The sequence below is a fragment of the Heloderma suspectum genome, chromosome 2 (assembly GCF_057233095.1).
Source record: "Heloderma suspectum isolate Gila_16-S chromosome 2, 16-S_ref, whole genome shotgun sequence".
Taxonomy (NCBI): Eukaryota; Metazoa; Chordata; class Lepidosauria; order Squamata; family Helodermatidae; genus Heloderma; species Heloderma suspectum.
Window position 1 is genome coordinate 312830209 of NC_139459.1, and position 16737 is coordinate 312846945.

The window sequence follows — 16737 nt, forward strand, 5'->3', positions numbered from 1 at the left end:
ACTTAAAAAGATGTGTTCTCACAAAAAAGGGGAGGCGAGCTCGTCTACTGCTCAAGACTTGCACTCCCTTGAGATGTATGTCAAAGAAAGAAAGAAAAAAGTTTTTTTTAAAAGATTCAGAATCGAGAGAGAAAACAGCAAAAAGCTCAAGGTTGAGCTGAGAGGAAAAAAAGAACAAGATCTGAGGCTGTTAATTAGAAAAATGTTGCAGGACAGCCTGGCTTTTAACAAAGCATGGGAGTATGAGAGTGTAAGGCCGAAGAAGTAGCTGTTAGCCTAGCGCGCCGAGAGAGGGGGGGCAGGAAAATTGCCCACAACGTTCTGAGTTGTGCAACATCATCACCTCGCCTAATTGAGATGAAATCCCTAAGAAATGGAAACTAAAACTGAAGACCCAGAAGATGAAGGCAAAATTGAAAATAAAGGTGAAGAATCAGCCCCCAGAGCACAGGCTAGACCCCTCTTCAAGTGAAAAGTGTGCCATAAGACTGTCCCAAAGCAGAATGAAGCGGAAAGACCATGTTAAAGATCTCTGTCAAGGTAACCGTGTTTAGCTTTAAACTGTGTTAGAATTGCATAGAGCCTGTAGCTACTGACCATCGGCTATATGATTTCGAAAGAGCGTAACCATTAAGCTTTTGCCGTGGGATTCCCTGCAATGAAGAAATCTCACTGATTTGAGTGTCCAGTGTTACACTGCCTAAGTGTGTGTGCTGAAGAGACTGAGAAACCAGACAGCATGTTCCTGGCCAAGCCAAAATCACGCTACTACCATGCTCCTGAAAGCTGTGTAAGCTGGGAGACCCAACCTGATTGAGAAGAAAAGAAGATATTGGAGCAACTGTCTTAAAAAAACAATGAGATCTGTGTAGCTGGCTGGCTGACGCTGTCAGTGATGTTACAACTTTAAATTAAGACTGTTTTCCTGTTTGAGACCCCAGCGAAGAAAGCTGACCCGAGTTATTTGTTGCCCGTGCCAAAGCAAGAATTTGGCGGCCCTGTACCTCATCGTGTCCTGTTTTAAGCTTGGGATTTACAAATACAAACAAACTGAGAAGCTTGCCTTTGAAGTCCTGCAAATCACCCCACCACCTCCCCGAAGATTAATGGCTGCCTGAAAAATGCAAGTATAAGGCGATGCCCATCACCCCCCAGCGTCCTGAGTTTCGGCACTCAGTGTTTCAGTGCTTCCGTGTACCAGGTTAAAAGGAAAAAAAGAGTAAGTTTTTAAAATGTCTGTAAGAACCTGACAGAAATAGAATAAAATTTACAGAGGAGTTGCCCAAGTTAAAGCGTCACGGCTAGAGAGCTGAGCTGTGCCACTCTGTTTAGACAGGCCTTGCTAAAAAGTTAAAGGCCCTTGTCTGTCAGAAGGGGTGTAGGGCCACACTTCCCCTGTTTAAACTGATGCAAAAGTGGAGAGCCTTTGCTGGAAACATTGCATCTTCATTGCCCAGAGCCTTCTCTGTTTGCCTCCATCATCATCTGGGCTTTTTTGAGACACTCTGCACATGGACTAAAATTTTAAATTGTCAAAGACTTGCCATGGACAGTGCTGTGAAGCTTTTGATAAACTTGAACTCTCATCGCTGTGGACCATATGTCTGTGTTTGTAGTCAGCTCAGTGTACAGCAGGCTGAGCTTGATCTATGATTTTTAGATTTCCTTCTGCCAGAACTCATGCAGCATAGAGTTGCCGATGCAAAAATGGTGACCTAGAACTCTTTGCGTGTGTGGGTATGCCCATCCCTTGATGTTAATGGGCCCTGAGCTTTCAGCCAGAAGAGCAGTATAATTGCTGGATCTGCTCCATCATGCCTTACCATGCAAAAAGTGTTTTCCATTCATTGTGTTAAATTGCAAAAAAAAGTTTGTTGTGTATATTTTATGATTTCTTAAATATCATAAAATATATGTGATATTTGCAGATTAGTGTTAGTTGCAACTCCAAATAATACTAAGTGTGGTTCCCGATGGATGACAAGGAGAAAAGACAAAAGCAAGTAAAAAAGAAGGAATAAAGAAAGTAGAAGACAGATAGAGAAGAGAGAAAAAAAGAAAGAAAAGGCAAGAGGCAAAGAAAAAACATTTGTAGAAAAGAAGTGTGGCCATAGTTGCCCCCAGGGTAAATTAAAAGCAGCTGATTGTGCCTGGAGCTTATTACCTGGGGTAAAGTAGCCACAATAATGTAATAGTTCTTTAAGATGAAGAAAATGTAACTAGAAGGAGAAAAAGAGCCTATCCCAAATGTGTGTCATTAGGACTAGTGTAAGGCAGAAAAGTTTAAGTAAGTGAGTTTAACTTGAAAAAGACAAATAAAGAGACAAGGCTAGTGCATGGAGCAGAAAGTTTTATGTAAAAAGTTTGAAACATGATCTGCAATACAGGCAGATCAGCAAAGAAAAAGAAAGCAAAAGAAAGAGAAAAAATTTGTCTTCCCATACTAATGAATAAAAGTGTTATCAAGCACTTTGGGAAGCGAAGTTGTTTACAGGAAGCTGTGCCTGAGAACCAAACACTTCTAACCTATGCTGAAAATGCTTGCTAGTGTTGTGTTGCCTCATGGGTAACATGTATGGTATAAAACCCATTTAGCCCAATAGCTCGTGGTTCAGAGAAGCTGTCTGATCCAACCATTAAGTATGCCTGTGTGCTGTAAGTTACCCAATAAAGTCTCCTTGTAAGTAAACCCCCCCGCTAGAATCCCAAAACACAAGTGGGGCTAGAGCGCCTCACCCAGTATCAAACCCTGCTGTTAGAAGCCATGAAAGCAGGTATAAAAAAGTCAATTAATATGACCAAAGTGTCTAAAGTGCTGCAAGGTGCCACCGAGGCCCCAGAGCATACTTGGAGCGTCTTTCAAATGCCTATCGCCAGTATACCCCCCTCGACCCAGAGGCCCAAGAAAACGTGGACAAAAAAAGAAAAGAAGACGACCCGGCAGAGGCAGAAGATTCTTAAAAAAAAAACCAGTGTGCCCAGTGTAGACAAGATAGACATTAGTGGCATGAATGCCCAAATAAAATAAATCAAATACACGAAAAAGAAAACCAAAGGGGCCAGAATGGGCGAAAAGAGAGACAGCTTGAGAGGGGCCGTGACATTGACTTCATGATTGACACTGGAGTGGCATCAAGAGCAAGCAAACGTTAGCCTTAAACAAGAAGTCCAAACACTGAGCAAAGTTCTTCAAGCCCAGCGTCACTTTGTCTTAGAAAATAAGCCATTCCCATCACAGAAGTTCATCCTTTCCAACCAAGAGTTAAAGTATGAGTTAAAGAGAGAAAAATAACCCTTTGACTCCCAGATGGAGAGGACTGAAAACTGTCATACTTTCCACCCCCGCAGCTATGAAAGCAGCTGGAGTTAAACCCTGGATACATTGGACACGAGTCAAGAGAGCGAGAGGGGGAGAGTAGACTATAAACAGAAATCCTGAAAATCCTTTAAAAATCATTCTGAAAAAGCAGTAAGAAGACTCAGGCTAGACCTTACTGTGGACACCCCAGGAGACTGTCCCCCTGCATATGGTCAGACCTGCAACTGGAGAATTGAAGAAGGGGACTAGACCCTACTGCAGCTTGCCAGGTGACTAGCTGCCCAGCGTACGGTCAGATCCCAAAGATCAAACATGCGTGTTATAGTGTTAGTAGTGTTGCATTGTGTTTCCTTAATAAGGTGCAAAAAGGGGGGTCTGCCCCTGGAAAGAGAAGTTTGTCCCAGTGATTTGCTGATAATTACTAGCTTCACCTGGCTAACATCACAAGAGTAAAACTGCTGCCCTCTATGCTCTAATAGCCCAACAAGAGACTAAGTAATATGTATGTCACAAAAAGCTTTGTATAGTTCTCAAAAATGCTATAATTGTAATGAAATTATGCATTTAAGGGGGGAATGTAGCAGCCATATCGGGGGTCAGACTAAGTAGCCTCATGCAGTCTCATGCTTCATGTTCTTGCTGAGCTCTTTCTCCCTTAAATATATTGTTGTAAGCTGACGAGACACAGGAATTCCTTATCTTGTCAAAGGTCATACAATTGTATATCTTGTTCTCTGCTGTTCTCTTCTGTTCTCTCCTTATCATGGCTACTCTATAACCCAGTTCTTGTATTATAAACAATGGTGCTGGGAAAAGAAATGTTGAGGACTGCAACCCCACGTGGGAGGGAGAGGAGGAGCCGTTTCATATGTGTCACAATGTCTATAAAAACAAGGTGCTGATGTATTTCGGGGCTTCTGGCTCTTTGGAAATGATTCTAGCCTTAAGCCCGCGCGTTAAATAAAGAATCTCTTTTTCCTTCACTCCGTAGTCTCTCTGACTCTGAGTTCTGCAACACTCCCACCAGAGGGAATGGTGATAGAAATCCTACTTATTTAAGTTTAATTTAATTTGATTCATGGGGATGATAATGATATTGGGATTGGCTGAAACTGGGTAATTATAACAGAAGGGGAAATTATTTTGGAGCAGGATTTGGATCAGAGGTAGGCAACTTGTGGCCTTCCAGATATTTTGGCCTGTAACTCCTATCATCCTTCACCATTAGCTACGCTGGCTTGGGCTGATGGTAGTTGTAGGACAAAACATCTGGAGGGCTACAAGTTGCTCACCCCAGATCTAGATCACCTGGGAGTAAATTAAATGAATAAGAGACGTGTTTGGGATGGGGTGCACATTAATATAACAATGTTTTGGGGGTGATTTAGATAGGAAATTAATTGCTTTGCTTCTGTGAAATTTAAATTCTAGGAATTAGTTTTAAATTCACATATATAAATATAAATAAGCACATGCAAATTATATGCAAATTGGTGTCTTCTTTTGTCCACTGTTCTGGCAATCTGTAAGTGGTCACCCTACAGGGATGGCCAGAAAATGGGCCTTTTATGCCAAGGTGATTGCTGAGACCATTTTATTTAGTATTCTATTAAAATTTGTCTTGTTAATTTCTTTTTTACTTCTGTAATGATAATGTTATGTTGTTACAGCCTCCATGGCTTTTGATAAATTGATTGAGTGATTATGTTCTTATGGCGTCGCATAAATTGATTTAAGAAAAGTCATATTGTGTAAAACAATTGCATAATCTGGATTTAAATTTTCTCTTTGCGGTATCTGGCCTGGTTCCTAGAAAATATATGGAGCAAAATCCATAGCCATAAGTCATTTGGACAACTTTCTCAACCCCTGAGGTCTGTTTAATAAAACATATACTCAGTAACCTGTGCTCTGTTAAGAGTTAGTTTAATTCAGTAGTTAAATGGAGCGATACATTTTCATCACAACAGGTGGAATACCTGTTTGATCATCTCTTACTATGGAGGCTGGACGTCCTTTTGCTGTGCCCAGGATTGATCTTAACAGTGTGTTCTGAAGAACTTCCAAATCTGAAGCTCCCACAATTTGAGAGCAAATCATGAAGATACATTAAACTATTAAAGCAATTCAAAAGTACATATCAGAGCCACATCAAAGTGCTCATAAGTTCTCAGAGAATGAAAGAATATTTACTATGCCTAGGACTGGCTATGTTGGGAATTTCAGTATATTCTGGGAAAGGCAATTGAACCATTAAAACATAGACTAGGGTTGGCCAATCACAGGGGTAAAAGGAGCCATTGTGGCTTCTCCCCCCACCCCTGTGCATGCTGCATGCATGACCACGATTTGCATAATTACCCACAATGCATCAGGGGTTGCCGTGTCATCCAAACCCAGCTCAGTGCATGGCAAGGGTGACTTCTAAGTTCATACCCACATCACAACCCATGGCTTTCAGTAGGGGTTGTGGCATGGGTAAGAAGCCACCCCTGCTTCCTACCACATCAGGTCTGGATGACACGGCAACCTGTGCTGCACTGCAGGTAATTTTGCAAATCATGGTCACACGGGGGGAGAAGCCATGATGGCTTCTTTTACCTCCATGTTTGTCCGAACACCCCCAATAGACTAGCTTGGTCTCTGATTGCTTTAACCTGGTAGGTGAGCTTTTCTTATCATCAGAACTTGCCAGACTGCATCATACCTTTTACACAGATAACAGCCCCTCACCTGTGAGAGCCTCCGTTTGCCAGCACCTGGCTATTAGTTTAGCAATCATATCTCATAACATATTCCATTATAGTTATTCAAATAAATGCATGATAAAATCTTATACTTAAAAAAGTCGAACAAAGAATGTAAAGGCATGTGACATCATCAACAGTCTAAACCTCTTTTTAACAGTCCAGTACACAATGTAGGGCATTAAAGTGAGATGATTCAATCAAGATAGATACTGTTTCTGCATTATATTTCAAAGTTTAAGTTCTGTTTTAGTGAAAAGAATGCCTTAGCATTTTCTTCTATGAGAAGGAATAATAATAATAATAATAGCAATATTAGGAATGCTGTCAGTTTTCTGTTCATTTGCATATATATACACATTCTCACTCACACATACACTTGCTCTATATCGGCATCTCCACCAAATTCCTGTTGGGATAGCAAGCCGCTCAGAAGAGTCATTTCTCAATCTGTGCAGTTCTATATTAAGAAACATGTGTATCTCAACACAATGCTCTGCCTTGAATTTCGATCGGAGAACGAAAGCAACATATTAGCAGAATAATTCTACAGAACTCTGCCTACTCTAAGACAATATTCCACTGCAGTCACATGCTCACAGTTAACTGAATAAGAACAAAATAACACAGGAGGAGGATTTGCCATCATGCTCCACCATTATATATTATCTTTTTCTTTCCCTGAATATATAACATCCAAAGGTCTTCTCATTGTCCACTCACTGAAATCCAGATCATTCATTCATTCCATTTAGGTACCTACCGCCCAATAGCCAAAGCTCTCCTGATGGTTTACAAAGGTTAAAAACCTTAAAAATACAATATTGTACATCATATAAAAACTGTTTACACACAAACATATAAACAGACAACACACACACACACACACACACACACACTAACAATTTTAGCAATCAACTATAAGAAACCCAGAACCCAAATTAAAAACCTTATATGCTTCCAAATGCCTGAGAATAGAGGAGGGTCTTAATCTGGAGCCAAAAAGATAACTGTTAACACCAGGCAGACCTTGCTGGGGAGATGGTTCCATAATTGGGGCGGGGGGACCACCAAGAAGGCCCTCTCCCTTGTTGCCACCTTCCAAGCCTCCCTTGGAGGGCCTTAGATGATGAGTGTAGTGTATGGGTCAGTTCATGCTGGGAGAGGTACTCCATCAGGTATTGTGCTCCCAAGCCATGTAGGGCTTTATAAGTCAAAACCAGGACTTTGAATCAAGCTAGGAAACTTCTAGGCAGCCAGTGCAACGAGGCCAGAATTGGTGTTATATGTTTGGACCATCTTGTCCGTGTTACCTAACTGGCCACTGCATTTTGTACAAGCTGCAGCTTCTGTAGCATCTTCATAGGCAGACCCACATAGAGTAGTGATAGATGGGTGCCCCCCCATCTGGGTTCTCCGGATGCCCACCCAGCCCCTGCCACCACTCGCACGCCCCCGGATCCACGCTCAAGCTACCTGCCGCTCGCCAAGCCACCCGCACTCACCCAGAACCAATCCTCCAGCACCACGATTGCCATTTTGCGGGGAGAAAATGGTGATCACGAATATGTGCACATCTAGTTGTATGCAAAATGTGCCGTGAATCTCCCATATACACAACATTACAGGCATAAATAGAGGTGCTCCTTCAGGGGGAGTGCAAGCCCATCTAGAACAACTTGAGATTCCTCCATCTGGTCAGAATAGCACCCACTAACAGCACTTCGGTCTTGAGTGCATTGAGATTCAGTTTATTAGCCCTCCTTCATCAAGTCCATTGTTGCAGCCAGGCACCAATTCAGCATATCCGCAGCCTCACTTGACAAAGATGAAAAGAAGAAATAGAGCAGCACACACTGATGACAACACACTCCAAAATTCCAGATGACCACACTCAGTGTTTTCATGTAGATGTTAAATATCATGTGGGACAAAACCTACCCCTGTGGAACCCCATATGGGAGAATCCATGGGGTGAAGCAATATCCCCCAAGCACCACCTTCTGGAGCCAACCATCCAAATAGGAGTGAAACCACTGCAATGCAGTGCCTTCCACTCCCAGTTCAGACAATCATCCCCGAAGGATTCCATGGTCGATGGTATTGAAAGCCACTGAGAGATCAAGGAGAATCAACAAGGTCACACTCTCCCTGTGTCTCCCCTGACAGAGTTCATCATACAAGGCAACCAAGGCTGTTTCTGTGCCAAAATCCAGCCTGAACCCTGACTGAAATAGATCCAGGTAATCAGTCTCACCCATGAGAGTCCGGAGCTGGCTGGCAACCACCTGCTCAAAGACCTTGCCCAGGAAAGGAACATTTGCCACCGGCTTAAAGTTTTCAAGATTTTCCACGTCCAGGGAAGGTTTCTTCAGGGGTGATCTCACTATTGCCTCTGTCAGGCAGCCTGGGATTTCATGTCATCCAATACTATTACTCCCTTAAACAGTGATTTCATCCAATTATGTTTGGTGTGTGTGATTAGCAGTCTGGCTCTGGCATGTATGTGAATCATGGTGTGGTCCGCAAATGGAAGAGAGGCTGACAGGGTTTGATTCTGAAGTTTAGGATTAGGCAGAGAAACAGTAGGGTAGAAACATGTACATTTCATATATGGGGCAACTGGGAGGGGGTGCTAAATGCAGGGCCAGCCCAACCATTAGGCAGAGTGAGGTAACTGCCTCAGGCAGAAGTTGCTGGGGGAGGACAGCAGCAACAGCAGCCCACTGGCCATTTCTCCTCAGCCCCCACCAATTCCCCTGTCTCAGAGGACAGAGCTATGCACCCCTTAAACCAGCTTGCTGTCCTTGGATGTCATAGAGGATGCTGTCCTGTTGTCACATGTTTGGGGCTAGCCTTGATCATCACATATCAGAGGGTAGCCACAAGTTCTTTTCAGCATATTCTAGAGAAGGTAGGAGCAATTTTCACCAAATTTGTCTAGAAGATATTTCATCACAACATGTTGTAAGTTGACTACTGGCCAATATATTTCAAGGAAGGCATCTGTTCATCTGTACTATCAACTGCAATGTTCATACAATCACAGTGTAAATCCAGGGGACTCTGAGCTTTAGAGCCAGATCATTCAGGGAGAGGTTTACAGCCCAGTCCTATGTTGGTTGATGCAGAAGTAAGAAGAAAGTAAGTTCATGGGGCTCATTCCTTTCTGAGTGAGCATGGGATTGCAGCTTTAGTTTACTACAATAATTTTTACACCAGACTTTTCTATAGCCACAGTTGTTGCAAAAACTGCAGTGCAATAGATAGTTCCCTTGTCCTGCATGCGAACGCACGCACGCGCGCACACACACGCACACACACACACACACTCCTTTAAAAAAAAATTGGGAAAGAAACATTTTCAGAGCGGACCCAGGATAGCTGGTTTTCCAGCCTGCTCTGGGCACACTCTAGCAAAAGGACGAGGCAGACATTGTGTGGCCTTGGGATGTCCTCAGGTCATGCATTCCTTTCCTGACATTATCCCTCACCATGCTTGGTGCTTTGGGGTGTAAATGTGATGCCTAATACAATCTGGGCGGGTTTCCTAAGAACCACCTTTGTCTTAGGAATTCCTGGGGGTGCATGGAATAGTATATCGTTCCAATATGAATCAAGGCATTAAAGGCAAGGCCACTGTTTCCAACACTTGCTACTTAGTCAATACCTCTCTGCTTGACTGAGTATTAATAAATCAAACGTAGTTAAAGGTATGTGGTCTCTATGGTAGGATCCCCTTGGAAGATGTATCCTCTGCATGGTACCTAACCATGGCATCAGACACACCGACGTGGGCAGAAGTCTTCAAATGCTCTCTGACTGGTTAGGAGCAAAAGTGGGCAATCATGCCAGTAAGGGAGTGTCTAAAGAGAATAAAAATGCTACAGTGCAATCCTATACAGGTCTATTCAGAAGGGAGCCCTAATATGTCCAATCATAGTTCCTCCAAAATAAGTGTGTATAGGACTGCAGCCTTAGATTGTCATTTACATGTACTTTTTTACCAGCATGATTGCCATTGACTCTGCAGTTGTTGCAGTGCCAGTCTGTGTATATGTAAAGACTTCTGCCCACATGGTTCATCTTCCCAGTATGTTTACATACTATGCAAGCATTGAATAGACTTCAAAAAGTTGATGTGAAAACCTCAGGGAGACAAACCACATGGGCAGAAATCTTTACACATAACCAGACTGGCATCCACGCTGGAACAGGTAGACATAAAGGAGGTCTTAATGAAGGCAAAATGGGTAGTGGGTGGAAACAAATTCAATAGGACCTCTGTTGCACTCACATATCAAATGAAACACAAATCAAACAAGTAGTAATACTTGTTAGAACTATCAAACAGCCTTCTTGGGACATTTAATTTGTGCACAGGGTCCAAAACCGCAATGAGAATACGTAATATAATAGGTTTTCATATAATTGAGTCTTTTCCCTTTTTATCTACAGAAAATGTTATGTAAAATAAAGAAGGTGCAGATATGTTTGGTAGTAACAGGATACTGCTTATTAGCATAGACCAAAGTATGGAATCAAATGGACTTACATTGAGCTGTAGGTCATCTGTCCACTGGCCAATCAAATGGTAGCCTGGGGTGGTGGTGTTTGTGGCTTGGTATTGAAAGATGTCATAACGTCCTGGTGCATCACCATTCTTATTAAACATCACTGGAGTGCCAGCACTGCCTGAGGAAGGAAGTGAAGCAAAAGAAAAGACAGAAAAGGCTGATGTTTTACAAGGTTTGCTTTGTTCCTTCTGTGATGGCTGAATAATTTTTAGGCTGGAATTGCAATTCAGACAGCAACCTCCCATCACCACCGCATTTTAAATGGGCACTTTAGAATATCTGGCTGCACGCTTCTCTTGTCATTTGTTAATTAATTTTCATGATCCCCCCCCCATGCCTGCTGGCTGAAGATGAAATTAAAAATAGAAACATGTAGCAGTCTTGTTTCCTTTTTCAGTCATACACATGTCAGAATATATGGGCTTGCTCCATTCCACCACACAAGAAGATCCTTGAGTGAAAATCAGTGTGGTAAATGGAACTTCTAAATTATTGTTTTTCTCCCCAGAAAACATTCCATCTGCTTCAAAGAGATACTGCCATCAGAGCACAGCCTTGGTCTAGTGAATCTTGACTAGCATCCAAAAATAGCTTTTTCCTGCAGAATATGTTCTTATTCTAGTAACCAACATGCTTCTGGGATGGAAAAACACAGGAGTTGGGAAGAAATCTGTTTCTAATCTAGCTCTGCATATGTCTTCCCTTAGACTCTTGGATTCCAATACCTTTGCAGAAATGCAAATACACTAAATAATGAAGGGCCAAATTGGTGTCTATTGGTGTTTAGATGGTAAGTAATAATACTCAAGTTATCAGTTCATGATACATCAAATTGAGCCATTACACATTGTATGAAAATCTAAAATAATATTCTTTGATTTTAATATAAAATATATTATATTTTAGTTTTCATGGTGGCCTTAGCATATGGAAATCTCAATGTCATCTTTCCGTATGCGTGTGTGCTGTTGTGGGATGATATTAGAATTCATCCCCTCCCCTGGAATGTTATTTTATTTTGAAGTAAAGTTAAAAATAGAGAAAACAAAAAAGAACACATGTAACCTTTCAGGATAGTAGATATTATTCCACTAGATATTAAAATAATATACATGTAAAGTCTGTCATTAAATGTATAAAAGTATAGGCTCTCTCATTAAATGATCACCAGAACATATATATCCCCAATCCGTGCACTGTCAAGATGACTTTTATCTACACGGTTGCAACAAGGAGGTCTGTCTGTTCATAAAAGTACATATGAAACTGGAACACAAGATCCTATGTTTTAGATTCACAGAACAGGTGTATACAGGTGGGATCAGGGCAATATAAAGCAGTGACAGTACCCTTTCCATTCAAAATGTTATACATTAATGGGTCAACAAGTATTCAAAAATATTTTATGGGGAGTCAGTTCATTAAACAATATTTAGTGCCAGCACTGCCAGGGAGTCTGCTCCACTGGGGAGGACCACCATCAGAAGAGCCAAAAAGGAGGCAAGGCATGGGCAAAGAGCATCTTCACCTCATCCGCTGGAGGGACATGCCCACTTCAAAGACATAACATTACAGCAGGTCAATGGCTAGTGTAAAAGTCACTCCCATTGAGTGAAACGAGAAAGAGAAACAGACTTTTAGAAAAGCGGCCCCCTCACTGTGCATCACAAAGCATCACAGATGCTGGTCATTGTTGCCTTCTCCCCACTCCTCCTTCCTCCCTCCCCCTTCTCTCCACAAGCTGTTGCTCAACAGGCAGCAGAGGCTGGTGGCTCCAGTTTTGGAGGGGCATTGATTCCATTCTGGATTAGAACCAGCCAAAGCGCTAAAGCTGCTATCCAAGGTGCTGAACCCTATCCCTAAACTGGGTTCAGCATCAAGGATAGCACTTTTAGAGTTCTGGCTGATCCTAACTAAAACCCAGAATGGAATCACCACCCCTCTGAAACTGGAGCCACTGGCCTTCACTGCCAACAGGTATGGATTGTAGCTACCACACTGTTGCACTGAAGGCAGAGGTCCACCCACAAGCCTGCACGTCCTAGATACCGGGGCCCATGTAGTCCAGGCTCCTGTATCTTTGCAGTCCCATGACAGTTATGCCACAAGCCATTATTCCACATCATGGCCCACCCCCACAACACTACTCAGCACCTGCCACCCTGTTGTCTGTCTGGTCATTGTCCAGGGCGCAAGAGGCCCTGCTTCAGGGAGGGCTTGGCAACCATCCACATGTTTTCGTTTCCTTACAGAGACCACATCCATCCTAATTTGGTTCAGCAAAGACCATGCCTAGCTAGGAAGCGATTGCCTTGGGCCAGCCATCCCTGTCTCTAGATAGTTTGGACTACATCATCCCTGGCCATCGGCTTCACTTGCTGTGGCTGACTGAACTTGAAGTATAAACTCTCTGGAGGGGCTGGGCTGGGCTGGGCTGGGCAAGACGTCCTCAGAATCAGCTATGGAGTTTTGGCTGCTGCTGAAGCCCAAGGAGGGCTCAGGAGAACATCAAGAGGGGCAAGGCATGGCCAGGTGTGGGATCCCAAGTCCTGTGAGCCCACTGAGCCCACAACGAAGATGAGGGAGGCCCATTAACTGAAGCACAATTGAGTTTCGGTCTGTGTTCAGTGAGCGTGAATTAGGTCTGTTCGCATGAAAATGCAAGACGAATGATTATGGACTCACCGTTAAAGTTAACACTACGGATGTATTTCAGCAACTTCTTGCCCCCTGCATGCTCCATCTCTGGGCAGACACCAGAGTAATCATTGCACAGATCTTTGTTCATTTGATGGAGGGCATGCGCCATGGCATAAACAGCATCGATCACAAACTGAACTCTACCCTCCTGCTCGTAGTGGGAGTCTTTTCCAATTCTCTCCTGTCCTGCACATTTAAGGAAACAGACAAGAGGGTTGCTGATGAACAGAATTATTCCAATGATAAAAGTGTCCAAGTCATTTCAAGGAGCACTGATGAGAGAGAGAGAGAGAGAGAGAGAGAGAAGCATTTTGAAGAGAAAGGATTTTTGTTTGTTTTGTTTTTAGTTTTAGCATATGAAACTCATTATAGTAAGTCTGATCATTTCAAGGAACACTGCCGCGATCAATTGAGAGCACAAGCAAGCAGTATTTTGAAAATGATTGCTGTCAGTTTTGACATATAAAGCCTGAAAGCTAATCAGACCCAAATGCGGGCCCGTCTGCCCTAGAACTCTGACTGTGGCTATGACTCTCAGGTACCTGACATCTTAAAAAAAAAATCTGGAGACTGAACTTTGAACCATCTGTATACAAAGCATGTTCTCTGCTACTGAACTATGGGATCCACTCTTTGTTCCACAGCAAAAGATTGACCTTTGCTCCCATTCCAAAATCAAAGTACCTACAGCTTCCAAATTCATAATAATTCAACTATGCACCTTTCAAATCACTGCAAAACAAAACAACCCCAGTATACAGCAAATAATAGTTGTCTGAACTGGGGGAATAAAAGAAGATGCATACATGCTATTTTAAAGCCTGATGGTATGCTTGCTTTTCAAATCCTAGACACCAATTGAAAGTCACAGCCAGTTTGAAGAAGGAAAGAGTCGTTTTAGATGCAAAGTGAAGGGTGCTCAGGAGAATTTGGTTAACCAGGCTATTGCAACCTGGGGGAGCATGGTGTGCAGTTCAGGAAACATTATTTTGCCTCCCCCAGAAGGGATAAAAGAACATCTGTATTCGTAGAATAGTGTTGAAATGATGCATTAAGCAATACAAAAAAATAGTTCCTTTCCCACCAAACTTCAACCGTTACAAGAATTCCTGCTGTTTCCAACCCTTGTGAAAAAAAGTAAATGCCATTTCTTTGATACTATGGTGCTGGTTTTAAATCTCATTATACTAAAATAAAACCAGTCTTATGTGCACACATGCACACACATACATACATAGCATATTTCAGTAACTAGAATGAAGACTTAAGGATAGTTCTCAAAAATGCAGGACTTATTTTCATTTTGCGATCATGTATTTGTGTATGACCACATGAGATGTGAATTGGCTGCTTTCAATGGAAACAACTGCAATTGTTTCCATATTCATGGCCTATGTTTGTTGGGCAGGCTCAAAGAAACGGATGTAGCTGTCTCTATATAAGCAGATGGTTCACATTACACATTTGCCGTCAAGGCTGTGCGCCCGAGTGCATTTATTTTTAAGAAATTTATTATTACATTTATATCCTGTCTTCTTTCCTCCTGCAAGAAACTCAAGGTGGCTTACATGGTCTTCTTCCTCTCCATTTTTACCCTCACAATAATCCCGTAAGGTAGGTAAGGCTGAGAGTAGCTGGCCCAAAGTCACCCACTGAGTTTCATGACTTACGTTACATCCCATTTGGACTTCTGTAACACACTCTGTATTTGAAAACTGTTCTGAAATTTTAGCTGGTCCAAAATGCAGCAGCCAGACTGTTGACTGAGGCCAGTTACATGGAGCATGTGACTCCCTTGTTACAACAGCTTCACTGGCTTCTGGTCCATTTCCGGGCACAATTCAAAGTTCTGGTTATAATCTATAAAGCCCTAGGTGGCTTGGGACTGGGCTACCTGAAAGACTGCCTTCTACCATACAAGCCTGCCTGGGATTTAAGATTTTCTGGGGAGACTCTTCTCTTGGTACTGCCACCTTCAGAGGCACGTTTGGTGGCGACATGAGACGAGAGAGGGCCTTCTTGGTGGCTCCTTCCCAGGCCGTGGAACTCTCTGTGAAGGGAGGCTAGGTTTGCACCCCCTCCACTGTCTTTTTGCTGGCAGGCAATGTTTCTGTTCAACCAGGCCTTTGGCATGTAAGCTCGTCTGTTGGGTTGGATGCTGTTTTTGTTTTTAATGTGGTGTTTTTGAATTGTGTTTTAATGTATTTGTAGTTTTATTATTGCTTTAATTATATTTTTTATTTTAAATGTTGTGTTTTATTATTGATTCCTGGCATTCCTGGTGATAAAATGATAAATAAATAGTGTTGTTCAGCAGAGCTTTTTTGGGTGGTTAAAGGCCTCGTGGGTGTAGGTTCTGGAATACAACAGCTTGAAGGCCCACTGTGACCAATTTCCTGGTCATGTTGCAGTTAAAGTCACTCATATCCATGTCAACTCAGCTGCCATTGTTTTGACAGAGTCAGGATGGGGCTAATGCAATAATCACTTGTAGAAGGCTTTTGAAATTAGGGTTGCGGGTGACACAGTGTGATTTTATTTTTCCTATTCTCTTCAAGTTGTCTTTCTAATGTCTCCTCATCTCCACTTATATTTCCCTTCAATATTTAATTTCTCAAATCTATCTTTAATTGATTTTTGTCAATAAAGATTGTACTTTCTATAACTTCTCTTTCTGCTCCTAGTAGATAACCTTGTAGACTTCAGGTGCCACAGTGTACTCTTGTTTTCTTTTGCAATGTAACAAATGTGGTGTGAAAAGAAATAGAATGCAAAGTTTGACCCTGAATATAAGCCTGAATTGTAAACATCCTGAAATGTATTCTGTGACCCAAGACATCTGAGTGTTAATTGAGAACACTATGAAATGTAAAAAGGTCAACATTCTAAACTAGTCCATGTCATGTGAATAGCCCAGATCAGGAAGGGAAGGGGAGGTGTGAATGGAGAATGAATGGCTTTATTGCAGGAGGGCCAAATGAGGGTGCTCTGGCATGTGCTGAAGATTGCTAAAGTATCGGTTACAGAAGATGGACATGGGCCAATAAAAGAGGGGTACCTGCAGATGTTTTGATAATAAGGATGGCACTTGATGACCACAGAAATGTCAGGGAGACTCAGAAGTAGAGATGGTGGAGAATTTCTCCACGAATCTTCAGGAGGCCGAGTGCCGACGCATTCGGCCCCCCGAAAGTGTTGAGGAAATTCTCCAACGGCCCCCCGCCCCCCCCCCGGGATGGGACTTACCGTGGCCAAATGTCCCTCCCAGCGGCGGTTCGGTGGCAGTTCGGCGAGGGCAAGGGTGGCGGCCGGTCTTCTGACCGGCCGCCGCCGCCGCCATTACAAAATAAAGTAAAAAACACACACACACACCCGTGATAGGCTACGTGACGAT

The 16737-nt window shown here is 42.6% G+C and overlaps 1 protein-coding gene across 1 annotated transcript in view; it reads right to left on the reverse strand.

The window, feature by feature from the left end:
* The window catches only part of GRM7 (glutamate metabotropic receptor 7), a 714388-nt gene that overhangs the window by 153573 nt on the left and 544078 nt on the right, over nucleotides 1–16737 (reverse strand). The window contains exons 6-7 of the mRNA XM_084829832.1: nucleotides 13329–13529; nucleotides 10622–10761 (exon numbers count right to left, since the gene is read on the reverse strand). Of these exons, the coding sequence (XP_084685958.1) occupies nucleotides 10622–10761; nucleotides 13329–13529 (341 nt within the window). The remainder of the gene's footprint in view (nucleotides 1–10621; nucleotides 10762–13328; nucleotides 13530–16737) is intronic.